The sequence below is a fragment of the Dunckerocampus dactyliophorus genome, chromosome 17 (genome assembly GCF_027744805.1).
Source record: "Dunckerocampus dactyliophorus isolate RoL2022-P2 chromosome 17, RoL_Ddac_1.1, whole genome shotgun sequence".
Taxonomy (NCBI): Eukaryota; Metazoa; Chordata; class Actinopteri; order Syngnathiformes; family Syngnathidae; genus Dunckerocampus; species Dunckerocampus dactyliophorus.
This window is the reverse complement of record NC_072835.1, coordinates 9,942,820-9,969,256: the sequence shown is the minus strand read 5'-3', so window position 1 is coordinate 9,969,256 and position 26,437 is coordinate 9,942,820. Positions and strand designations below refer to the sequence as shown.

Sequence of the window (26,437 nt, the reverse complement as noted above, 5' to 3'; positions counted from 1 at the left end):
ACCGACGCCCGGTACAAAGTTACAGGTTTTTTCTTGTAAATTCAGGAGACTTGAGTATTAATTTATTCTCAAAATCTCAGATTTGTTTTTTTCAATGTGGGCCTAATACTCTGTTGTACTATCCAACTTTCTGCTATGGTGAATTATACTGTATTTAGTTGCTGAAATGCATGTTCAATTACAACTAAAATTTTAACAGTTTTTTTTCCAGAAAGCTTTATAGGCAGAATACTGTAGTTGTATCGCATTACGTGCATTCTTAGCTGCATTTTTTTAAGCCGTTTACATATCTTTACAATGCACAGAAAAAAAAAACTCATTTGTCTCATAAGGATTGTGGATGGGCAAAATTCTAAAATAAGTGCCGTTTTCCCATTAACACACTTCACATGCACCCGTTTTGACAGAATAAAATGTAGCAGGCGGTCCAGGGTGCATCCTGCCTCTCGGCCAAAGTCTGGGATAGGCTCCAGCATACCCCTGCAACCCTAGTGAGAATACGCGGTATAGAAAATGGATTGGTAGGAAGACGTAGCACGAGGGATCAGTGTTGCCAACTCAGCGACTGTTGATATTTAGTGAGTATTCAGACCCTTTCAGAAGCGACTAGCAACTTTCTGGTCTTTTTGGAGACTGACATGAAGGCATGTATCGCTCTCAAACTCGTGCCATGGAGGGCCAAGACACTGCAGGTTTTTATCTAGCCAGTCACTAAAGCAGGTGATTTTACTGATCAACACCGCCTTCAATTTGAGGGAAGGAGCTCAATATGACCTGCTGGAGAAAGTGGTTGCAGAGAAAACCTGCAGTGTCTCGGCCGCCCCCATGGCGGGAGTTCGACAAGTGATGTAAGCACTGCCTGGGAGCTCAGCCTGGTTTGTAAAATAAACTGACAAAAAGCAGCTACAAAAGAGTTTGTATCTCTAAACATTTGTTTTGCTTTTCATGTTTTTTGCTTTACTCACGTTCAGTCTCTCCCACAGCATTATTCCTCACTTCTACAGCGGCCATTACAGTTACCTGCACATGCATCACATCCACCACAGATTGCAGCCCTGTGGGAAACACTGAAAGAGCATTCACGAGACCACAAAGTTCATCATCCTCCACCGTATTTGATATTAAATAAAACAAGCACAATTCAGTGTAAAACTGCTGACAGAAAGCCACAAGTGGAACAATGTTATGGTTCAGAATTTAATTGAGTTGATTTTAAATCTCTCCCCCCCCACACACACAGATACAGAGCTTTCAAGTATTTAAACCACTGTACAAGGCTAGAAAAGGTCCACAGCCACAGCACACGTACAAAATAGTTTCACCAAATTATGTCTTTTCCTCCCCACCCCCCCTTCTGTTAAATACATTTGAACTCTAACCCCAATACAATGCCTAACCATAGCAAAAAAAGATCTCATGTCAAATGTATACAATCTTATTTACACACAGAACATTTGATCAAAAAAGTGCATTGAATAGAATCCTGATTGACAATCATCTCTGAGATGATGGCTAAATATGTACAATGTTTACAAATGCTGAAAACATGGAAACTCTTGCATCGCCAATAATGTTATAAAAAGTGTCAGAAAACATGTACACGTTCACTCTGAGGTACAGCAGGAATGAAGACATGGTTATACGTAACCTGGAGGGTTTGAAGGCAAGATGTAGTTCTTTTTTTTTCCCCTCTCCAGATCGAGTTTTAAAACCTGTCCAGCAGACTTGATCTATTTGGTGAGAGAGGGACTGAATCCTCCAGGCCATTTCAAGAGCCAGTTGACCAAAAAAGGGTGAGAAAAAGAACTATTAAATTGTTGCAATTCCCTGTGTTCCTCACATGTGATATTTGATGCAAACTATACTGTCAAACGCAGGACTGCGCAGGAGAGATGGACAATTGCTAGAAGCTCAAAAACAAGACTTGGGGGTGGGGGGGAAATGTAACTATATACATAATAAATAACATTTCTTTCAGTTACTTTCACCACTGATAATACCTAATGCACTTCATGGGGCATATGGTCGTTCTGAGCGAGGCCATCAACATGGGAACAAGGAGGCGCCATGTGCTGCCATGAGATCCCATTAACAAAAAGTGAAAAAACAAAAAACCCCCAACAAAAAAAACACCAAGATGGTCACGATAAATCCTCCTCTGTGCTCACTATTGAAATCTGAAGAGGGGGGGGGACAGAGAGAGACAAAGATTTAAAAACAATTCCATGCACTAAACCACAATATGCCACCATTTCAATTACAATACTGCAAAAAAGATCGGTGAGGATAATTCATAACGCTGCGTATAGAGAACATACAAACCCTTTTTAAAATCACAGATATTAAAATTTGCTGATTTAGTAAAATTTTAAAACTGCTAAAATAATGCATAAAGTTAATAACTTGTTACCCAAAAACCTGTAACCTTAACACATGCGAGAACGCTGAAAACCCACAGCATTTCAGTATGTGGAATTAAATTATGGAACGGATTGAGTAAGGAACTCAAACAATGTACCGAAATGAACAAATTAAAAAAAAAAAAATAAATAAAAATATAAGCAGTTTGCTAAATACAAGGCAGAAGAGTCTTGATTATTATACTTATTCTGTCATGCTTGTTTTTATTTTTTAATGATTACACTGATTATGATACGGAATAATATTACATGGAATGCAGGAAGTGAATAATATGTACTGCAAAAGATGTGGAATGGATTGGGGGGAGGATTAAATAAGCTTTGCTTCTTCCTACTCCTTTGGGACATGTGGAACTGTGAAATGATTCATGAGATGCATTCCATTGTAACCTGCATGCATGTTCAATTAAAATTAAACCAAACCAAATATCCTGTCATAAAGTCATTTTGCATCAGCAATTGTAACAAAGATGATGCAAAATGCTTAGACATTTCCCATACATTTGATGTGGCTGATATGTGCTCCCCTCTTGCTAATCCTACCCCCCCCCCCCCCCCCCCCCCAAAAAAAATTGCAATGAGTGACAAATCTAGGAGTCTTCTGGGGCCTCTGATATGAAAGCACCAAGTAAGCAGTGAGTAAAACGAGAGAAAAAAAAAAAAGACGAAAGTTCATTTGTAGTTCTAAACATGTTTTGCTTTTCATGTCTCACTTTTTGCACGAGCATCATGGCCAATTTGTGTTTGCACAGGCCTGCTTTAACATCCCATTACTTTTGCAATTGCGCTGCAGGTCATGTTTGTCAAATAACGCTATGGTGAATGATGTACAGTATTATTCATAGTGAATTTCATTCACATATTCATAATTTCATTATTCATATTCATTACTTGATCACTACTGTTTATCACGTTGGTGGACGACAGCAATGCCTGCACTGACTCACTGTAGAAATAACTGCACTGAAGACTTCTCCCTTCAGTGTTACAAGTTTTGAGAATGACAAGTTTGCTTCTTCAGTGTTTTCCCCCCTCTGTCAGATGTTATGTTGTTCCCCAAGACACCATCACTTTTGCCTTTTGAAAAGGCATTGTTGGTCACTAAACTGAATGGCTGTGTTCTTAGGCAAAATTGTGAGCGAGCCCACTCCTCCCTTGGCTGAGAAGCAACCCACACAAGAATGATTTCAGGATGCTTTACTGCTGGCATGACACAGGACTGATAGTAGCGCTCACCCTTTTCTTCTCTGGACAAGCTTTTTTTTCCCCCCCTTGATGCCCCAAACAAACAATCAGAAAGAGCATTCATCAGAAAAAATGGTTCAACCCCAGTCTTCAGGGGTCCAATACCTTTTTGCAGAACACCAATCTATCCTGACGTTTTTCCTGGAGATAAAGTGGCTTCTTATGTGCCCTCCTTGACAAAGCCATCTTTCAAACGTCTTCGCCTCATTGTGCGAACAGATGCACTCAAATCTGCCTGCTACCATTCCCGAGCAAGCGATCCCACAGCTAAAATCAACTTTCAGAGACCGTGCACACACTTGCTGGACTTTCTTGGGCGCCTTGATGCCTTCTTAATTGAACTTCTCTCCTTGAACTTTTTGTTTGGTGTAGGTGTCATCCTACTAGCAGCAATATCCTTGCTTGTGAAGCCCTTTTTGTGCTTAGCGATGACTGCACTTACAAGGTTGAAATGCAGTAGATTTTTTGGGGGGGCGGGGGGATTAAGAGGGACTTTGCAATTAAGTGCCATTCATCTGATCACTCTCCATAACATTCTGGAGCAGATACAAATTGCCATCATAACACCTGAGGCAGCAGACTTTATGAAAATTAATGTGTGTCATTTTTTGGCTAAGACTGTACAGCTCTGCATGCATGTGAATGACATTCAGGCACAGAAGCCTTACTACTCTCATGGCAGTTAGCGTAAGAGTCTGAAGCTCAGAGATAACTTTATACATTTATACAAGCCTTGTGACAGCTGAAATTAGTGCCCCATCTTGGATATTTGAGTGGACAAGGGTTAATCTGCATACAGGGGATGCTGGCCAACCATAACGTTAAGGATTACGAATGACTGCATGCTCCAGATGAGTATTTAAAACTAGTTGGTGCCAAGACACTCAGCACTAATTACTTCATTTCTTTATTTAGCACAGACTTTGCCATTATCAAGACAACGTGAGGCGGCAGGTTGAGAGATTATGTTCTGATGTAATCGTATACTGAACATGGTTAGCTAAACAAGGTTTTTACTCACCGCTGGGTATGTGTGCCCCACATTTGTGCTGTGCCGTGTGATATCAATGTTGAGGTCTTCTTCTGTGGTCTTCAGGTAGACCGGGTTGTCAAAGTTCATGCTTTTCTGATTCTTCAGTTGCCAGTTTCTCCACATCAAATAGCCGCCTGCCACCGCCATGGCAAACACCACTAAACAAGGACAAATTGGGAGACAATTAGTATGAGAAATGAATGTTTACAATAAACACACGCTTAGCCTGGTCATCTGCATTGTCCTGAGTGTTTTTTCCCCCCGCCCCACAAACAGGGAAATACAAATATTACTAAAATAGCAACATATGTATATAATGGATAAAAGATTACAACATTAAATTATGAATATTCATTAAATAGGGATGCAAAAGTACATGTATGGGGGGGGGGTTTGACAGAACAGGGGCGCATGGTCGAGTTTGCATGTTCTCTCAGTTCCCCCGTGGGTTTTCTCCGAGTACTCCGGTTTCCTCCCACATTCCAAAAACATGCATATTAGGTTAATTGGTGACTATAAATTGTCCATAGGTATGAATGATCTACATGTGCCCTGCGATTGACTGGCGACTAGTCCAAGGTGTACCCCGCCTCTCGCCCAAAGTCAGCTGGGATAGGCTCCAGCATACCCGTGCGACCCTGAGGATAAGCAGCATAGAAAATAGATGGATGTTTGCAAAACAGATGTACCAACTTGGTACCCATTGAGGGACAGGAAGTATAACTAAACAAATATAAGGCAGTGCAGTGTTTGGCTAGCAATAGAGTGTCATTACAACTCTGTGCAATAGATGGCATTGTAATGCTGCTTAAAAAATAGTGACATAACACTTAATATTGCTGCTTGAAAAACAGTGTTGGATTTTGCCATAAGTGAAAGTACGAGTCCTATAAGCACCTTCCACAGCTGACTTAGTTGTGTATTATGTACTGTATGCATAATTATGTTCATCAATATAGTGATGAACCATTGTGACATACAATGGCGTGTACATTAAAAATGAGCGCACGCTTACATAGAGCATAGAAAACTAAATTTAAAAAAAATGTGTGTATTGGAGGTGCATGCAGGCGCGTCCACTGCTGCTTGAAATGGGGGGAAGAAAAAAAAAACAAAAACAAAAAAACACAACCCATAATTCAATAACTTCTTGTTCTGTTAAATTACATTTAAAAACATGAAATAAAAGCATTCCGTTTTACCTGTCCACACACAAAAACTGGCCAGAGTTTAAGGAAATGTCCACTCTGGTCAGAGTTTTGCGTCATGGCCAATTATGCAAATTAGACTTCAACTAAATTGATTGGGTTACAGTTTGTTTCGGTTAGAGACGTACCTTGCGGAACGGACTAATGACACTAACCAAGGTTCCACTGTAAATGATTGTGTACACTTACACACAGGTAGTATGGCCCATGCTGCTGCAGAGCCTCTGGCTGCGGTGTTTACCTGGATTGATGTGCTCACATTGGCTTCTGGAAGAACAACAAAAAGTGCACACGTGAGCAAACGTGCAATAAAACCTGAAGTTATTTTAACAGTTTATGAAACTATTTCATCCCAATTGATTAGATTATGCTCATCAGTAACTTAAAGTAGACAAAAAAGTGAGCCATGACAAGAGCAGAGCGGTAGAATTTTGATATGTGCAACAGAATTCTGATTGGTGCACTCGTCTATAACACACTCCAAATCAAAACTCCAAATTTGAAGACCAGTTGAAAAATTACAAGAATTTATGATTTTGTTGCTCTTTTAAGAATCACAATTTCATTTCACTCGTATTTTATAGTTTATTGGTGGATGACAGCATTATGACAAACATTTTAAGCGAACGCCCCCCCCCCCCCCCCCCCCCCCGCTTTAGCTTTGTTGCTATCCGGCCACAAAAACTTTGCAGCAAGTTGAAGTTAATGTACAGTAAGTCATTACTGGAATTACAGCAAACAGAGTGTGGGTTATGTATATGCACCATTGGAACGTGTATCATCTCTGAATGCAAACCAGGAGACCCCAGCGTCCTTCGGAGCGGTGTAGCACCACTTGCCTCTTTAGAGGGCGATGGAAGTGTGGTTGTCGCAGTAGCCTCATGGCAAAGCTAAAGGCTGCTCTATCAATCATCTTTCATTTTAAATTTGTGGTAAGTGCATTTTACAATTTAAAAATGTGCTTAAGTCTGTGAGGCATATTATGCTTCCTGCCCAAATGGCAAATATTTGTGACAGTTTTTTGGTACTGGCTCACACGGTGTCTGGTGGAAAAAAAAAAATACAATTCTGGCCGGCCCACTGAAGGCCCAGGTAACCAAATGCACCCCCTGCCACTTTTATATTAGTTTTTTCACCATTCCTGGGGGTCTCTGAACATAACCCGTGCGAATTGCGGAGATCTACTGTATCAGGGCAAAATACCCACTTCTCCATTCCCCCAGGAAATCTGCCTGCATTCATGTTTTAGCTGAATAAGATTTCTGGAGAAAAAAAAAAAAAAAAGCTGAAGTGTGCATAAATTATTAAAAAGAGGAAAAAAAAACCCCCCAGCTTGCATGAAGAAGCACTTAAAAATTTAAGGCGATAGAATAGTAGCAGACAAAAACTTACAAATTACAATGTTGAAAAGAAGAAGAACAACAACATGGATGCAAGCTAAATAGACCATAACCATACAAAGAGTTTTATCCCTAAAACCACTACTATTACAACGTCACTCAAAGTTAAGCACCCAGAAAGCTAAACAAATTAAAAACAAACATTAAAATAAGTCACTGGCAGCTCAGAAGTCAGAAAGAGCAGGCAATGATCTATTTAACCAGGGGAGGGCAGCATTAGAGCTTTCCCACCATCCTTTGAGGGAGTTTTGGTAGAAAGGTCTGTCTCAGGGGTCAAAGTTTTTCCCAAACAAAAAACAGCAATGAAAGTGCAAATACAAAAAAAGGGCGGCAGGAACAAACTGTGAATCCAGATTTCAGAGAATCTTAAAACAGGTATAGATTGAGTTGCCATTAAAAGCATGCGTTGTTCTGTGGTAGCTTCAGGTTCAACCTTGAAATGAATGCCATTGCTTATCACTTCCTGTGACTAACAAGATTAGAGCCAGTTCAAGCTTCAGCAACACAATAATTTGCAGTTCCATTTGGTGCAGCTGCAACGGCTGAACAAATGGGATAAATATGTTTGCTGGATGGTTAGTAAAGAGTATAAAAGCCTTTGGCTACAACCCAAATTGGAGAGATGGTGAAAGGCCTCCTTCTTGCAAGCTATTCTCAATTTCAAGTAGCAAATTCAATGACTGGTATGTTAACGCACACATTCACGCAGGAGCGCAGTGGTACACAGAGTTGTCGGGGGGTCGGGGGGAATGTTCCTGTGCTCCAGTACAGCAGCCAATATGCACCCAATTCCGTTGCTGGGTTTCTTTCTGTTTCAGAACAAAAAGAGTGGTCTGGGAGAGTTTAGAAAAAAGTTGGATGGCCCCTGACAAAAATCAACGTAAGCAGAAGATGGACAAGCGTTTCCTGGCAACCTTGCAAATGAAGACTGCAGGCATGGCTGCAGTTAAATCTGCTTTACAAAAGATCGTGGCTTATGCAAATCAGTTTGATCTGTGCAATTCTTGGTAATAAATGGCCAAAATCTTAACTGCTTGTGGTGCCAAGGAAACCATCCATTCATTTTCTATCCGGACTGCCCAGTTTACAACAACACGGGAGCTGGAGCCGATCCCTGATGACCTGAGGTGAACGCAACACCTTTGGCACCTAAGGTGGCAGTGATAGCGCAGGCATTTGGCGATGTACTGTGGTAACATCTGCAACCATCTACTTATTAATAGAGGTGAAACGAGTGATAGTAATGCTATACAAATAAAATGAAGTAAAATAATCACACGTGCTTCATCTCTAGTTCAAAGACTGCATATTTGACTGGCTTTTGCCCCCAACAATGTATGCCAATTAAATGAATTACATGATTACCAACATCTATTTATAACCACAAAGGCTTTAAAGTCAATTACACTTCATAACTTTACGAGGGAAACCCATTGAATGATTAACAGGACTTAACTGGTTGACACAGTCCACACAAAATCCACACTAACCAGTTGTGGCACTACTCACACCCAACACAGTTCAATGAACGCAAGACACCTCAGATCAAGTTCCGGGAGGCCAAAATTAAGAAGACAGCAATAAACATGGAGAAGGGGTAGGGTTAAATAATCGTACTCTTTTCCACACGTTCCGTAATGTAACTTGTAAGCATGTCTGAAACAAACCATACCAGCTAGTTTATCCTTTACAGAACATATCAGCAACTTGCCAACTTCCAATTAACCATAGAAAATAAAATACTTTCCTTTGGGGTGTTTAAACTTACCAGGTTTGCAACGTAGGCCATCAGCAGTAAGTTCCTGCCCTTCAGGACACATGCATGTATATTTGGGGGAGTGTTTGTTGATTTGTGGTGCAGGCAAACACATGAAGCTACAGCCTCCGTTTTCACCTTTCTCTGCACACCAATTAGTTCCTTCAAAAAAACCAAACCAAAACAAAAATGGATTTTAGTCCAACATGTACACATTGACTGAATCTGATCAAATTCAAGCGGAATATGAAGTCAAATGATTATCACAGGAGCAAAATCTTAACATTTCACATCATTGTATACGGACAGATTTTCTGACCTTGACCACATGTCTGATAAGATTTGAGATTCAGATTAACATGCATTTTGTAGCTTTTTCATCAAAGTAATTTTTCCCCCACTTCTGAAAGAAGGCAGTCTCTTGTATGTTTGGGGGATGATTACAAGAACCATGCGTGGATGAGTCCATTTTTATAATTCTCTTACCAGATAGCTGAATCAGCTCATGATACACGATGATGTCTTGTGGATCATTCAGGTTGTTTGCTAGTGTCACAACGTCTGAGCCACTGAATTTGTTTGCGCCGTAGATAGCTTTCTTCTCACCATCTGTCCAGAAGACACGATCCTGGAAAGAAGATTTAAAAAAAAAGGAATAATAGCTCTCTGAAGATCTAATGATAGCAGTAGAAGATAATCAATGAGCGTTAGGGGACAGGACAATTGTCTGACAAGGTGGTCCTACGACCAAGGGTTAATTCTTCACATTTCATTCTAAAACTTTTGGACATTGTTATAAACCACACTTCTAAAAAATAAAAAATTATCAAAACACAACATTACCTCAAAAACGGTGAGAGCAAAGGGGTGGGCAAGGTAGTTTGAAGACTGAAGAACTTTCTTCCTGTTGTCTCCATTCAGGTCAACACTGCAGAGCATGTGCAGCTTTGAATCAACCCAATACAGCCTGCCTTTGATTAGATCTGAGACCAAGACAAAGAAGACAACACATTGGAAGCGCATGGCATACAAGAGAGAGGGTACAATATATTACACCTAGCTGCCACTACACATTTGGAATAAAACTATATCCCAGATGCTTGAAGTAAATGGGTCCGTTTTTCCCCCCCTCATACCTACTGTTGCTGATATGTTTGACTAATTATTTGATCGAGCCTTTTCTAGCATTCCACACTACAAAAATAAAAGTATGTATGATTTGTGCTGATATCGGATTGATGTTATTGGATTAAAAGTGAAAAAGGGGGCTAGGTCAGGGGTCGGCAAACCACGGCTCTTCAGGCTCCTTGTTGCGGCTCCCTTCAGAGCTGAGATTTCATTTTATTTATTTACCACCACCAGAGTAAAGGAAATGCAAATATTTGTGAAAAGCGTCTGTCCCCTGAATGCAACGAACAGACACAGAATGACCAGAATATGATTGCTCCTCACAACACATTTTCATTATAGCAATAAAATAGTAAAAAAATAATCCAACCCGTAGCACGCACGCGACTGCATGTTTGCCATTTAACACGATAGTACGGTACAAATGGCCAAGCGTGAGGACACAACGTAAATAATTTAAGAACTACCCAACCACTAGTCCAGCAAAGAAAAGCTGTATTTTAAAGTTTAAAAAAGTTATTAAATTATGAAATCCTGATTTCTCCTAAAAATTTAAACAGGCAGTGATGACAAATATGCTATAATTATAGTCAGTCAATGACTTATGTACCAAGGGTTATTCCATTTGGCCATTGGATGTCTGTTGCTACCAGAATCTGCCTATCCACTCCGTTCATACCAGACTTCTCAATTTTTGCTGGCACACCCCAGTCAGACCAGTACAGAAACCTACAAGTCAAAAATATCGAAAAAAAAAACTGTTGGGCAGAGAATTAAATTTTGAAGATGCACTGATGTTTACAATTCATGCTTAACACTTACCCAGACAGAGGATCCACAGCAATGGAAGCAGGCTCTTTTAGGCCTCTGTTGAACAGAATTTTCTGCTTGGTTCCATTAAAGTTAGCGACAGAGATAGTTTTGGTACCCAGGTCAGACCAGTATAGGTTCTTATATATCCAGTCCACAGCGATTCCCACAGGAGAGTGGACATTTTCTATCACTTTGTGGTGGACGCTCACATCCCCTCGTTTGTCCAGCACAGTGCTAAAAATAAATAAAATATTTGATACATTAAAACACTATAGAGGAACACATGAAAGTTTACAAAATTAATGCACGCCTGCATAGTTATTTTTGCCCTGAACCAAAACGTTTGACTGCTGGTAGAAAGAGGGCACAATGTTTCACAAACCTATATAGTAGTAGCTGATGAGGTAAATATTTGGGAAAAGGGCAGGTCACAAAAAGGTGCAGCAGGTGGAGTCTATCATATCAACTCCAAAGCAATCTGCTAAACATTTAGTGCTGGCAAGTGTAGCAGTGACAAAGCCGAAGTGTTGCACCAGCAGCTGCTTTTTGGGGTCAGTCTGAACAGTCAAATCATTTTCACCAAGAAAGATCTCCAGTTGAGATTGCAATTGAATTTCTTGAGGGACCACATCTGTTTGAGCTTTAAGATATAGCTTGTCTAAAATACAATTAATGCAAAAGTAAACCAGTGACCCACATCTCAAAAGGACCCCAAATTGTCAGGCCATTTTACAATATGACAAAAAAACAACTTACATTAACTTACCGGGTTTTGACCCCCCGACAAACACAATACGGTGAGTTGATGCACTTCTGTGACTACGTGCTGTGTAACCTACCTCAATATGGCCTTCTGTCCCAGGTCGGCCCAAAACATCATCTGCTGGCCAAAATCTGCATCCAGAGCCACAGTGTTTCTCTGCTGCTCCACAATCTGAGTGTACTCCTTCCCCTCCAGACCCAGACGACGGACATCACGGCGGTTAGTGAAAATCAGACTGGGCTCCTTACCTAAGAACAGCGAGGGCTATTTCACTCAGAGACTGAAATGTCTTTTCTTCAAACACTTTATTTTTGAAAAATACATTTCATGTAAAACACAGCTGAAACATTCACTTATTGTAAATCAAACGACACAGTCTTAGTGAAATCCAAACCAACACTAGAGTCAGACACATTCCTGTGCATCTTTAAGAAAGGTAGCACTGGCTTAGATGTGGGAATGTTAGATTACATGAACAAAATCAGTTCTTTACTTACCCACAGCCTTACAGACTCCTGTAGTTGGATCCATCTGGTAGCCATTGTGACATTCACACTTGTATCCTCCCTTCAGGTTGATGCAGATCTGACTGCAGATGCCAGGGTTCAGACACTCATTGATGTCTGGGAAAAATAAATAAATAAATAAATAAATAAATAAATAAATAAATAAATAAATAAATAAATGGAAGGCTCTTAAGCAGGTGGAATCAATTCAGGAAGACGCCATAATGAATCACTTGATTGGAAGAGACAACCTTTGACAGCTATGGTGTGTTAAAATTATTGATCGACTTGTGTTAATCTCATGCTACTGCAACAAATTATGGGTAATTTTAACAAGCAATATTTTAAACCACAAACAAAGAAGGTCTCTAGTAAATGTCTTATACCTCCGCAGGTCTTGTGGTCAATGAGCTGCAGTCCAGGTATACAGTCACACTCAAAGCCAATTACCATGTCCTTGCAAATGTGTGAACAGCCCCCGTTGTTCATTAGGCACTCGTTGACGTCTGAAGAACATGAAGAAGAAAGCTCTGTTGGAACTGTTAAGTCTAAAAGGGAATATATTAGCATTTCTAAATCCCAATAAATGCATTGTAAAATACTGTATATACATTTTGGTACTCAAAACAATGGCAGAGTGATATTCTGTGTTGTCTAAAGTGTTTAGATGGCCAGCAATGACCTGACCGATGCTTACTGCATTCTTCAAATGTTGAATATTGGATCTTTCTACAGTAGGCGTGTCACAAAATTTCTCGTAAAGAAAAAAACAACAAAAAAAAAAACTACGTTTGGTCAGCAGAAGAACAGTGCACAGAACAGTGCACAGTTCACAGAAAGTCATTGCAAAAGAAATGCTGCTCTTTAATACAGTTGAAAAGCCAGCATTTCAAGAAATGCAGATTGCCAGTGAGAAAATACGTAAAACAGCCATTCCACAACTTTTACAATGAAAGATGACAAAGGAAATATTGCATTATGATTTATTATTATATATTATAACAATGGTTTATTTGGTCTCAAAATGTTTTGCATGAATGTGGGACAACAATCATTTCAACATGCACCTGCATTATTTAGTGACTGGGGGAAAAAAAAAAAAAAAAGAAAAAAAAAAAGAAAAAAGTTTGTCCTCATATTTTTTTTATTGTACTTTTCTTAAAACTAAAGGTTAAAATCTCATCGTTGTGGACCCAATGTTGCGCATCGTCTCGTTTCAAATTGGGCATCTTGCAACACCCCTAATCCACAGTAATGTAATATAAAATATATTTTTTACAATTTTTTAACTGTCATTTAAACATCCTGAAAAAGAAACGCTCCAATGACTGATTGGACCCTGAAATCTTCAGGGTTGAGTTTGGCTGATTGTGGAGACCACATCACACCAACCTATCTGATCCATGATTTTAGAACAGACTTGCTAGATGCGTTAATCATACAATATTGCTTACTGCAAAGATAATTTGCTCTGAATTGGCTGGTACCCGTCATGAGTTTCAAGCTAAACTGAGATGCTGTGTTACAACCATTACAAAAAGCGCTCAGTACAATCTGTTCAGGAACTCACTGCATTCTTTGATGGGTTCGTCGCTCCAGTCAGGACAGTCTCGAGCCTTGTTGCATACTTTGCTCATCTCGATACACTCCCCGCTGCGACATTTGAACCTCTCTGGTCCATTACACTGAGTCACTGGAGACAGACATTTTGCATTACAGCTTTTCTGCATCATTTCACAATTCGACCTGACACGCCTCTGAAAAACATGACTACACAGCGAAGGGTGAGAGATCATGATATATACACACAGTAGGTTTAGAAGTTAACCCCATAATTGTTGATCACAAGAAAACATTCCTACAATCTTGACAAATGGACATCTGTGTTTTGTTTAACGTTTTGCTTTTCATGTTTTTCCTCATTGTCTTCCCACGTCATTCCTCTATGAAAGTGGCCATTATAATTACATGCGCATGCATCATGGCCAATTATGCAAATCAGACAATGACATGGAAACACTGCATCTGAACAGCTCGTTTCAAATGTATTCTATAATTTTTAATGTTATAATTTCATATAAAAATACCATGTGATATTGAGTCTACGTTACAGTTGGATCATACAAATAGAATCATGTAAGGACAAAAATGATTATTCAGATGGGAATTGAGCTCAGGAAGCTTGAGAGCTTACAGTTTTTGCAGTTGACTTCATCTGATCCATCGGCGCACTCTCTGATGCCGTTACATTGTCTGCTGCCCTGAATGCAGTTCCCATCATCGCATTTGAACTGATCTGCTCCACAGGTGCGTACAGCTGAAAATGCCAAACACACACAAAATAGAAAAAGCAGGGGAAAAAAAAAAAAAAAAAAAAAAAAAAAAAAAACTGGCCCAATCAAATGTCTCTTAAAAAAGGTCAGATCACGCCTAAAATATAAAATTGTGCTTTCTAGAACCACTCAAGTGAAGTCAATGCTGATATCTATAGCCAATTTTAAAACTACACAGTTTCAATCCATTACTACTGCTAGAGCATAACAGAAGTCAAGTCGAAACATACGGCAGTTTGCTTCATCGCTGCCATCTTTGCAGTCGGAGTCCCCGTCACACCTCCACCTATTGTGAATACACTCTCCTGAATGGCATTGCATCTCACTAGTTGAGCATTTGGCTGGTGGTGTTGGGTGACGCCCACAGCGTGATGGAGACTCATCTGACTGATCCTGCAAACAAAATGGTTTTAGTACAATAGACTCTTTCATATAAATTACACAATACACATCTACAGTAGAATGAAGATTGAATTTAGTACAAAAAAAATAAATGAAACTCATACTATGAGTGAGTATATATATATATATATATATATATATATAAAAATAACATGTCAAATGAAAATAATTCAAAACATACATTTTTTTTTTTAAAAGCACAATTATTTAAAGCTCTAATCTGTATCTTTTGACAGAACATGATAGCAGGCAAAACCAGTGGATTGAATAAGTCACACCATTTCAATTTTCTGTGAGTCCCTTGTAAAAAGGCCTGATTAGTTATGCCTGGCATGCATTGGGAAAATGTGTGTGATTTCATGTAATTTTAATAAGCAGGGTTTGGGAGGGGTCATTCCTTTTAGGGCATGATACCAATGATGCAATTCCACGTGTTCAAATTTAGCCAAATCCAACATTAAGCAGGAGACCTCAAGTCCAAGTTTTGCAGCTACACAACTTGTAAGCTAAAATTCAAAATGGAAATTGAGGGTTTCCTGGAGAACACACTTGATATATCAACATAACACTACTTTGTCAGATAGAGAATTGTTGCACAAAGCCACAAAATTGTCCACGTTGCATTTTGAACAGATCAAACCCGAGGAGTGAAAGAGAAAAAAACTGTAATTCTAACACTTAACAGTAACTGTTACACCTGACCAGATGGGGTAGTTTTGGTGAATTTGTATATTTGCCATTTTATTAGGTTTCCCTTACCTGACAGTCAACATCATCATCACACAGCCAACCAACAGGGATGCACGATGAGTTTCCGCACTGGAATTCACTGGGACCACATGAAGATGGAGCACACGCCACCTCATCCGAGCCATCACCACAGTCATCCTCGCCATTGCATACAAAGTTTCGGGAGATACAGCGGTCACTGGCGCAGGTGAATTCATTTGGAGCGCAGGTTATGTTACCTGAAGGTACAAAATCACATGATTTTCTTGTAAATAAATGAATTTTTTATGTTAATTATTTGCCGTCTTCTGGTCACCCAATTTTTTTTTCCTAAACAATTTACCTGCAACGCCATTGTGGTCTGTAAGTTCATAAACAAGTTCCAGAGATTAAAACACTCAACACTATGTGTTAGCTGTCCTCAAAGACACTACTGTATGATGGGACTAAAAATTACATGCATGTATTATGGCCAATTTTGCAATTTAGAAGACATCACAAAAATGTCTTACAGCCTTGTACCCCAACAAATGCATGTCCATATTTTTAGAAATGTGAAAAATATATCTACACACTATATTTACACACACGCGCGCACACACACAGTGAGTGGCCATTACAGTGTTTCAAATTTTTAAGTGCTCCCCTACCACAACCGACTTCGTCTTCTCCATTGTGACAGTCCTTTTCACCATCACATTTCCAGAAGTTAGGGATACACTGAGTGGTGCCTGCTCCGCAGCTGAACTCATTCAAACGGCATGTCCGCATGTCTGCGTAAATCACAAAAACACAGGACAAAAAGTTATTGCATTACTTTTTGTCTCAAAAATATCCCACTCCCAAGCGCCCTTTGATTTATATAGCACCTTTCCAGGTACAATAAAAACATTGTAAAAAAATTTTCCCTCCACCGCTTTTGCCCAGTATCGCGGGTAAGCTGGAACCTATCCTAGCTGACTTCAGGCAAGAGGTGGGTTACACCCTGGACTTGTTTGTTTTAATGGTTTAATACAAACTACAGCAAGTTTGCAAACAAACTAAAATTTGCAATGACTGTCGTTTTGGGTGCAACTACCTATAGGTCGTATGCTTTGGTGAACAGGTGGGGTTTCGTCTGACTGCAACCCCATAGAGCCGAAGTTCACAAAGTGGGGTACGCATACACCTACGTGTACGCAGATTGCCGTGGGGGTATGTGAATACAAATTAAAAATAGCTTTGCTATATTAGCGCCAAACACTGAGATTTACGTAATGTGCTCGAACGCCTCATGTTAACAGCCACAGCCGGTAGTACAGTGCAGTAAGTAAGGTGACTGCATGAAGTTAATTGTTTTGTCTGTTAGATGAACAAGCAAGTAAGTCTGATAATTACACTGTGCATTAAACTGTTTAAGATTATTTGTGCTAAATGAGAGCTGTTCTTACGTGGTGCTGCAACTAATGCGTTTTCTATGTATGAGCCTGTGCATCGGTTTGTTGAATGGATGGACTGACAATGTTAGAGAGGCCCCAATTTTGCACACGTTAGGATGCTTTCACAAATGTGTCTTTTTCAGGCGTTTGTGGCCACTTTGGTTGGCCGTCCTTTAACGCGCCATGTGTGACGCAGATTGAGACTTGTGTATGACTTTCTCAGACGCTGCAGAGGCAGACGTGCATTTTCTGGTCTTCCTTTCACCTCCTCCTTGTTCATAAATGTTAACGCTGTTCATAAATGCAGAGGTGAGGTTTAATAATGTTAGCTCTGTGCTGCTGCGCATTTTTGCTTTGTGCATAATCTCATGCTATATGTGCTCATATGTCCATTTGGCTCAATAATAAGCCTCATATTAGATTTCTTAATTGATTTCTGCAAGTTATGTGCCGTAGTTTTCATATTTATAATTAGGTTTACATCTAACAGTTGCATTGTACTGAAAATTTCCATGCAAACCAAAGCACAGCAAAACAGCATAAAAGATCACACTTAAATACTCAATACATTCACCAAGCAGAAGGCAAAACTGCCAGGAGATATCTTACCCCTCTAAAACCCTGTCAGTTTTAAATTAGCGGCCGATGTTTGCAGTTGAAAAATAAGACATGATTTTTAAATATAATGTGATAATCTATCAAAGATGTTTCATTGTGTGGTTTAGGTTTTTTCCAGTGTGCAGGAGGGGTACATGACTTCCAGTCAGATGTCTGAAGGGGTACGTGACTGAAAAGTTTGGGAAGCCATGCCATAGAGAATCTCTGGCAATTTAAATAAGTCACTTGCAGCAGGTAAACCCGAGAATATATTAGTGACATGGAGGGCGTTGCCAATGAGGAATGGGCGGAAATTCCTGAAAGTTACCCCTCCCAGAAGTTGGGGGTTTAGTGATGCTTCATATGCATGCATAATTGCAGCAGATCATAACAGTAACAGGTTTTTACTGTTGTGTAAAAAGATAACGTACATGCTGGCCACAAAGGGTTGGAAGGAGATTGCTATATTTAAGTGACAATTGGTGTGGGGAAAATTGGGAATTGCAGGATAAAACGCACATCTCACCAGTTCACCATTACCCATAGCTATAGACATATACACATAAAACAAGACAGGATTATTTTGATTGTATTGACAATATTGTTATTGTTTGGCAACATATTTGATTACTTTTTTGCCAGGCAATATTTGTACTTTTGGTACAATTGCTTTGTGTCAAGCTTAAAACATTTTATTGAGACATTTTGTTATTTTGAATTACTCAGGTCAACATCAGTTAGTCCCAACAAGCAATGTTGGCTTTTCAGGTTATTTTATAACATATTTTTAATTATTATTATTTTTTTATAATTAAGACAGCAGCCTACTTTATAACTATTGTGGAGAACATTCTGGAAAACATTACACTATTCTTCTGGCTCATTTAATACAATTAACCCTTTTCTTTAAAAGCAAGCATAATTGTCTGGTCTTGCATGATAAAAAGGTATATTAAAACAGAAAAAAAAAATTAAAAATCCAGATTAATCCCAAGATAACTATTACAATTACGACTATTCCGTAGCCTTGCAATTTAGCCATTAAATCATAATTCCATGTGTGGTTAAATGTAAGATTATGAGACAATCCAAAAAAAAAAAAAAACAATCTAAATCACCAGAGGTGATTAAATTAAGATTAGAATTTTTGTTTTGATATAAATTGAACATTAATTGGTAGCCCAGTTCCAACATATTCACCCTCTAATAGACATTTGAAGCCGGCTTCCCTCACTGCACAAAAGCAGTCAATTGAAAATACAAGGAAATTGTAAAAAAAAAATAAAATCATCTGATCAAAATTTACTAATGAGCAAGTGCACATGACAATTCAATAAAGTCAGCAAAGGTGAACAGGCATCCACTCATGCACATAGTTCACCAATGCCAAGAATGGGGACAGCTGAACAAATAGCATAGGGATATAAACAGTAGGTGTACATGCAGCTAAGCCAGTGTACATTGCAGGTATGCCGGGAACTTCATCCCACACACAAAACAGAATCAGCAAGCAAGTTTCATTTAAAAAAAAAAAAAAAAAAGTCAAGATTAAGACCTGGAAGATAAGTAAAAATGTTTAAAAAAAAAAAAAAAAAAAAAAAAAGGGTGGGAAGAATGATTAAATGCATCAAAGCAATTAAAGGGAAAATTGAGGGCACTACTCAGTTGCAACCAGATCCACTGGTGATTTACTTTCAACCACTTGTGATATAAATATGATGGGAAGTTGACCTACTCAATTACATGAGCAATTAGCAATTTAATGATAATTTTATTCCCATGTCCATTTGTAGTATGGCTATAAGTCACAACAGTCCATCAAAATCTGGCATTCATAAACACAAATATGAAGTCTTAAATCCTCCATTCTTAATGTGCTCTCAATACATAATAAATGCTGTTGTAAGAATTTAAAACCAAGACTGAATTGGCTTGTTGGCGATACTGCTTCAGAAAACAAAAAAAAAAAAAAACTTTTTTTTTTTTTTTTTTTTTTTAAATCAGTGTAAGGGAGAAAAATCTCTACTTACGGCAGATTTCTACACTCTCATCTGACCCATCCTCACAGTCTGGCTCCCCATCGCAGTGCCATCGCTTTGGAACACACTGACCATTGCGACATACAAAGTCAGAGTCTGGACAAACCTTTTTAACTGCCGTGAGAAAAGAAACAGGCATCGCTTAGAGTTCAGAGAGGCAGAGAAAGTGACAAAGGCATGTAAAAAGTGACAATACAGTTCAACACCTTTCATAATTTCCCAGTGAATTAACGGCACAAAGAAACATTAACAAAATTGTGTATAATCAGGTGTTGAAATGATCTCTGCAAAGCAATGGTCGATCTAAATTATTTTACTTTCAGTATGATTTTTTTTTGGGCTTTCAAAATTATATAATATAAACGATATTAAATATGTCAATTAAGCAAAAAGATACCACACAAGTCTAAATATCTTTGTATAACACTAGTCTCTCCAATAGTAGCAGAACGTTTGAATCACTAAGTGTTCTGAGCAATGAAGGGTTGCGTTCAAAGACATGTAATTTAAGCTAAATTTACATGATGTCAGTGTATTTTCCAGCATACTTAAATGCAGCAAATTGTACATCCGAATTAAAAGTTAGAGTAATAATATCCACTTCATGTTTTTCCCCTTTATGTTCTTGTGTATTTACACGCACACATATTTTTGACAGCCCTATTTTTTTTTATGTTCCTTTATTATTGCTTCCCGCTATTTGTTCATCTTCCCACACAGTCTCCCGCAATCAAGATAGGACAGATTTAAGGGGGAGGAGAACAAACTCCTATGCTGGCATGCAACTTAAGAGAAAATGTACACTACTGAGTACTTATAACATTACAAGTGCCATCACAGGTCTGAAACATTATACTGAAGAGACGCTTTAAGTAAGATGGCGAGTTCTTTGTCCCCACTCAACTTTTGTCAAAACTCAAAGTTTTGTTATCCCTTACCACAGGAGCGTTCATCGCTGCCATCAGCACAGTCCTCATCTCCATCACACTTCCACACAGATGTGATGCAACGTCCATTTTCACATTGAAACTGGTTGGCCTCGCATTCTGTCTTAGTTCCTGAAGAGTAATGGGACAAAACAGAAGCTTATAAATGAATAAGCTTTGCACCACGAGGAACTGAGAGCTTAAAAAAAACAGATAAGAGAGCATGGTCCCATTACCTGAGAGAACAATAAGTCTTGAGCTTGTTTAGTTACGTTTGTTCGGTTGCCAGATCGTGTTGGAGCACAAAATGGCGGCAGTGAGACGACTTGTTGGATCACTCTTCAAATGTATCAAGCAAACCCGATTGGCATTAAATTTTTTTAATTTAATTTAAATTTTTTTTTCAAGTAAATATCCTTATTTCAGCATCAAATGTGATTTTTTTTTTTTTAAATCACCATGAAAGCAGACCTATTATCTCCCTTTCAGGGAAAACAAGATATTCTCGCACACACGCACGCTTTGACTTTGGAAAACAGTGATCAACATTTTTGCCTCTTTTCTGGTATGCTGCACACAAACAGTACCAGTTTGGTTTGGCTTGGCTCATATTGATTTGGTGTTCTAGGGCAGGGGTGTCCAAAAGTATGGCCAGGGGTCATAAAGAGCCTCCGGCTGTGTTTATGTAAAAAACAACAACAACAACAAAAAAAAACACACTAATTTAAAAGACAAAATAAAGTCCTGATACTGTATTAACAGAAAAATTTGCTTTAAAATTGAAAAACAGAAAGCGAAACAAAAAAAAGCTGCAATTTTTGGAATAATATTCCGATTTCAAAAATATATTTATATATTTCAAAATATAAAACAGTCCAAATATGGGAAAAAAAAAATTACTGGAACAAAGAAATATTTATAAACGTAAAAGTAATGTAAAAGGAGAATAAAGGTTCATATTAATAAATGTTTTAAAATATAAAAACTGTCTCAGCATACCTCCATGGGTTGACTTAAAAAAAAAAAAAAAAAAAAAAAAAAAACGAAAAACATAAGTGGCCTTCATCCTTCCTTTCGGTATGCGGCCATCGGTGGAAAAGGTTTTGACACCCCTGGTCTAGGATTACTCGATTAATTGAAACAGCAAACTTCAGATTAAATCGACTAAGAAAATAATCGTAAATTGCAGCCCTACCTGGTGTTAATTTAACATGCTTGATTGCTGGCTTGAAATCCACTTTGCATTTCAATATACACCTATTACAAAAAAAGTTAGGGATATTCTATAAGGATTAAGTGTCTGAACTAGTACATAGTGATTTCTTGTGCACACCCCAGTGTATGCAGTCAGTCACACTGGAGGTGACAATGACTCAAGATCTTAAAATATCACCATCTGACCTTGATTCCTGCTTTAGACTAAACTCTGTATCTCTCTTTATCAATCCAGGTGGGTAAATTTGTTATTTCACATATTTCAAATGTTTTTGCTTCCAAAACCAACTAACTAAAAAAACTATAAGCCAAATGTGCCAGTATACTAGCTTTAAGCGCCCGCAGTAGTAATTCTACAGCACTAACGTTGGTACATTTCAACCAAGCCATAATCCTGGTTCGGGTATTACAGTTACTACATTATTCGAGAGAGAAAGATGTTAAACACTTTCAAAAATACAGGAAGACATTGTTGGAGATGAAATTCTCCACAACCTCCTAAAAAGGTCAAAAGGACCACTTTGGAAAATTAAGCCAATTTCACCTCCCCCATGCGTGCTTTTTAATCTCCAGTTATGAGAAGTAAGGACTCACACCAAACTAGATTTTTTTCCAAATGTATTGAAGAATAAGTCAGAGATAATAATTGAAAAATAAATCAGACATAATAACTGAATAATAAGTCAGACAGGATAGTTTCCGCAGTCCACAGGTACCTGGGCCCCGTTTCATCCACGTGTACCCCCCCCTCCCCGCCGATCGTACCATGGTCATTTTTATACTCGTTTGCTCAGACCATTGGCGCCAGTCCCTCCAAAGATAACTTTCTCCTAAATTCCTTGACGAAGCTTGTGACGCCAGCAGATGATAGCCGGCTCTTTCGCTGTCCCAGTAAGACTAACTATAGTTGTTGACATAAACAAAACATTCTTTTCCTCAGCCTGTGTCAAGGTAGTTTTGTCTACATTCTGGCTGTTTAACCTTTGACACACTTAAACAGATGTTCACCTACTCCGCTAATTATTTCATAAAGCCTTATTTCTATAAACTTGTAATCATTCACTGAGTTATTAGACTAATTGGTTAAACAGTTATACCTATACTGTACTTATTTTAAGACACTCAGTCCAATCCATCAATATCAATGCAAACAGTTATTGTAAAATCTACTTGGAATAATTATTTACCCACTCAGTAAATTAAATGTTTTTCCTCCAACTTGCAAGTGACTGACAAGTGTAACAAACTCATGATTCACAACAAGCTGAATATAAAAGTATGGAAAACAAAGCCTGACCATGACCAATATATTTCCTGGAAAAAAGGGAACTACACTCGTGCCAAGTATGAAAACGGAGTTCTTTCACTTGAAGTGTTCAATGTCAAAAACACAGTGTGTGCATCAAACCTACTGTTAAAAGAGACTGAGACACGAAAATCAGTGTTTCTGAAACCTTCAACAAGCACACGTGACTTGCTTTTAATGTCTCTCTCAAAAAACAAAACAAAAAGAAAGGGACTCTGTTGTGAGTTATATAAATGCTGTCGCACTGGTGGTCACGTTAATGCAATTTACCCCAGTAACAGAAAATGTGTGTTGTGTATTCCCCCTCCTCCTCCAGTCCACCACCCCGCCTACTTCAGGAGCCAAACGCACCCCCACACAGCCTGTGCTCATGTAGCTGAGGATCTGGGTCTAGCATGCCATCGCAGTATCTACGGAGGGAAGCTGCATCCATTTTAAATCAGGCCAGCTTTGCTGCTACTCTCGCTGCCATCTAATTTGCCTGACGCCTTGTGCAAAGAAACGCTTACAATTTTGATACGAGTGTGTACTTGTGCGAGTTTGTTTTTACTTGCAGAGAAAGAAGAGGTGGTGGGTGTGTTAAGAGTATATACACATTAAAAAAAACACCACAATATAATAGTGCACACACACACACACACACACACACACACACCTGAATTGACAAATGCACGCAAGCAGTGTAGCCAACTCAATCACAATCGCTCTTCCACACTTACATTTCCCAAACTTTCATAAAGCAATAAAAAGACTCCAAAATAAGCCACCAAATCTAAATAAAGATGTCACGTAATTTATGTTAGCGCTCCTCCATACGTGATAGCAGATGAAAAATTGTAAACGTGTGACTGTAGACACAGAAATTGCATACCCAATCATTTATTTGTGGCGGCCTGCCACTAATAAATTTGACCTGCCACAAATAGTTTTGGTGCTACTCATTGGAGGTGTGCATCGGAACGGTTTTGATTATAATATGCAATATACAGAGAAAGACAGCAAGTGTCTTCTGCGTCAAACATTCACTCAAATACCAGCGGTCACAAAAGGCGAAGTATTTGCCTTCACCAGCCCGTGAAGTGTGCATTACCACTGCCGTGAAAGGCGAGGTGTGGAAGCATGAAGCCCAGCCTTTGACTAGCGACAGTGCTAAGACGCCAGTGCTTGGAATTGGTAACATTTCACCATACTGGTGAAATACTTAAACAGGGGGTGTCCAGTGTATGGCCTGCGGGCCATTTGCGGATAGCGGCTTTTTACAAACCTCGAAAAACTGTGCGAAAGGCACAATGTAACAAGTAGAATGCTGATACTAATAAATTTCTTGTGCAGTCCTGTGGAAAACACTGCATACTGTGTAAATACAATACGGCTATTTAGTTTTATTTAATGAAATAAGGTATAGACCTGTTCTACATGAAAGTTATCCTTAAATTACTTGTGATCTGGTGCTATATATCAACTCCAAGTAAAATGAAATTAACTTGACCTTAGGGGGCACATGTCGTTCCCTCAGATAACGGTCGGGGAAACACTTAGGGTGGCATATGGCCCAAGGAAGTACCTATTCAGTTTTGGTGGCAACCTGCCACTAGTCAAGCGGATGGAGCTGAGATGTAAAACATAAGTGTGTCAAGCACATCATTACTGCCACCTACAGGACTGGAGAGGAACGGCTAGCCCCTCAGGGTAATTAACACCTTTTCTTCCAATGCAAAAAACCTATAACAGTATGCAGCTTCTGTCTGCCTGGTGTCCAGGTTAATACTTCCATGCTTTTATTTTGAATAAGACTTTGCACTGAACAGGAAGTCACTGTGTAACTAGACAAGCAGAATGTTGCAGTTTCTCATTTGAGAGCAAACACATTCGTGATGGAAAATCCGATTTTTTACCGACTTCAGTTTTTATGAGTGACTCACTGAAGTCAATCAGGTACTCTATTCACTCATCACAAAAGCGCATGCCCAGAAACTTACAAGTTGCACCTATAAGTCAGTGAAACTCTCAGGTTGAGGTAAATCGTGTCTGTAATGCAGCTCGGACAGAAAGAGGAAAGAAGAGTTGATTTGAGGAAAGGACCAGCCAGGTTGCTGCATTTTCCACAGTGCTAATACATTTATACAAATGTAGTTAGAGCAACAGTTGCACAATTAATGACATGGTTTCCTTTGGATACATTTACTGTAGCTAGTGGTAGCGGAGAAGAGCAAGTGAACGAGTTAACAGATGAGTACCCGTGAGTCTCAATCAGTACAAAAAAACCCCTCACGCTTTTAATGATTTGTTCATGACTCGCACATCCCTAACCCCTACACATGCAGGCAACACCTGGGTCTTAACGGCCACCTCTTATGATTAACTTGAATGAATTGTATTGGCACGTTCAACTCATTCTCACTGGTTTGTGTCAAGTGCATTCCACAGCTAATTTCTCACACAAATAAATCTGCTGTAATTCAGGGGGGGCTCAAGCCACCCTACAATAGACCGAGTGGCATTCATGTGAAAATCTTAAAATCGAGGCATTTGCCAAAAGACTCGACAGTCCTTAAATGCAACCATGGTAATCTGGTTTAATTGAACTCACCTGCGCAGGTGACCTGAGGTTTCTGCACCTGCAAGTGTTGACTGCAGAGACAATTTCATATTAAATCCCTCCTAACCCACTTCAGAAAATCATATTTCCGCACGGAAAGCAGTAAGATGCTACAACACTGGTGAATGAGAAATGAGGTCAGACATTAAAAACACACTAAGGAAGATTACACGCTTTTGGAAAGGAGGAAATTGATTGACTCGTGCAAATATAATTGCACGAATTACGTGACGGTACGGCACTAACAAAACAGGCCCACTCGACTCCCTCGTTCTAAAAGGAGTCGAGACATACAGCAAGTAGGGTATAATATCTAAATATGTAGATAATGTCTAGGCTGGAACAAAGAAAGCACATATTCACCATCAACAGTAACGCAGATCAAGTCTTTCAATAAAGGGGCAGCACCAAGACAGGTGTTGAAGCTCAGTGACGTTAGCTAACATTACCGACATTTACACTGCATGACGGGATTCGGCACACACCAAATGAGCGAACACTTACCGTGGACATCCGTGAACTGTTGGAGGCATATTAACAGCTGCAGCAGAAGGATCCCGGGGGTGGAATGAACCATGTCTCGCTGCGGAACGTGCGCTCA

General features: G+C 39.1%; 1 protein-coding gene across 1 annotated transcript; it reads right to left on the bottom strand.

Moving 5' to 3' along the window:
- Positions 1 to 1,196: 1,196 nt before the first annotated feature.
- vldlr (very low density lipoprotein receptor) lies at positions 1,197 to 26,437 on the bottom strand. The gene is made up of 19 exons (XM_054757621.1): positions 26,341 to 26,437; positions 20,729 to 20,848; positions 19,782 to 19,904; positions 16,387 to 16,509; positions 15,767 to 15,975; positions 14,836 to 14,998; positions 14,467 to 14,589; positions 13,843 to 13,965; positions 12,659 to 12,778; positions 12,264 to 12,389; positions 11,843 to 12,014; positions 11,013 to 11,237; positions 10,801 to 10,919; positions 9,906 to 10,045; positions 9,549 to 9,690; positions 9,075 to 9,224; positions 6,096 to 6,173; positions 4,687 to 4,856; positions 1,197 to 2,177 (listed from the first exon to the last, which is right to left on the bottom strand). The coding sequence occupies exons 1-19, from the start codon at positions 26,411 to 26,413 to the stop codon at positions 2,142 to 2,144; spliced, it is 2,535 nt and encodes an 844-aa protein (XP_054613596.1). The 5' UTR covers positions 26,414 to 26,437; the 3' UTR covers positions 1,197 to 2,141.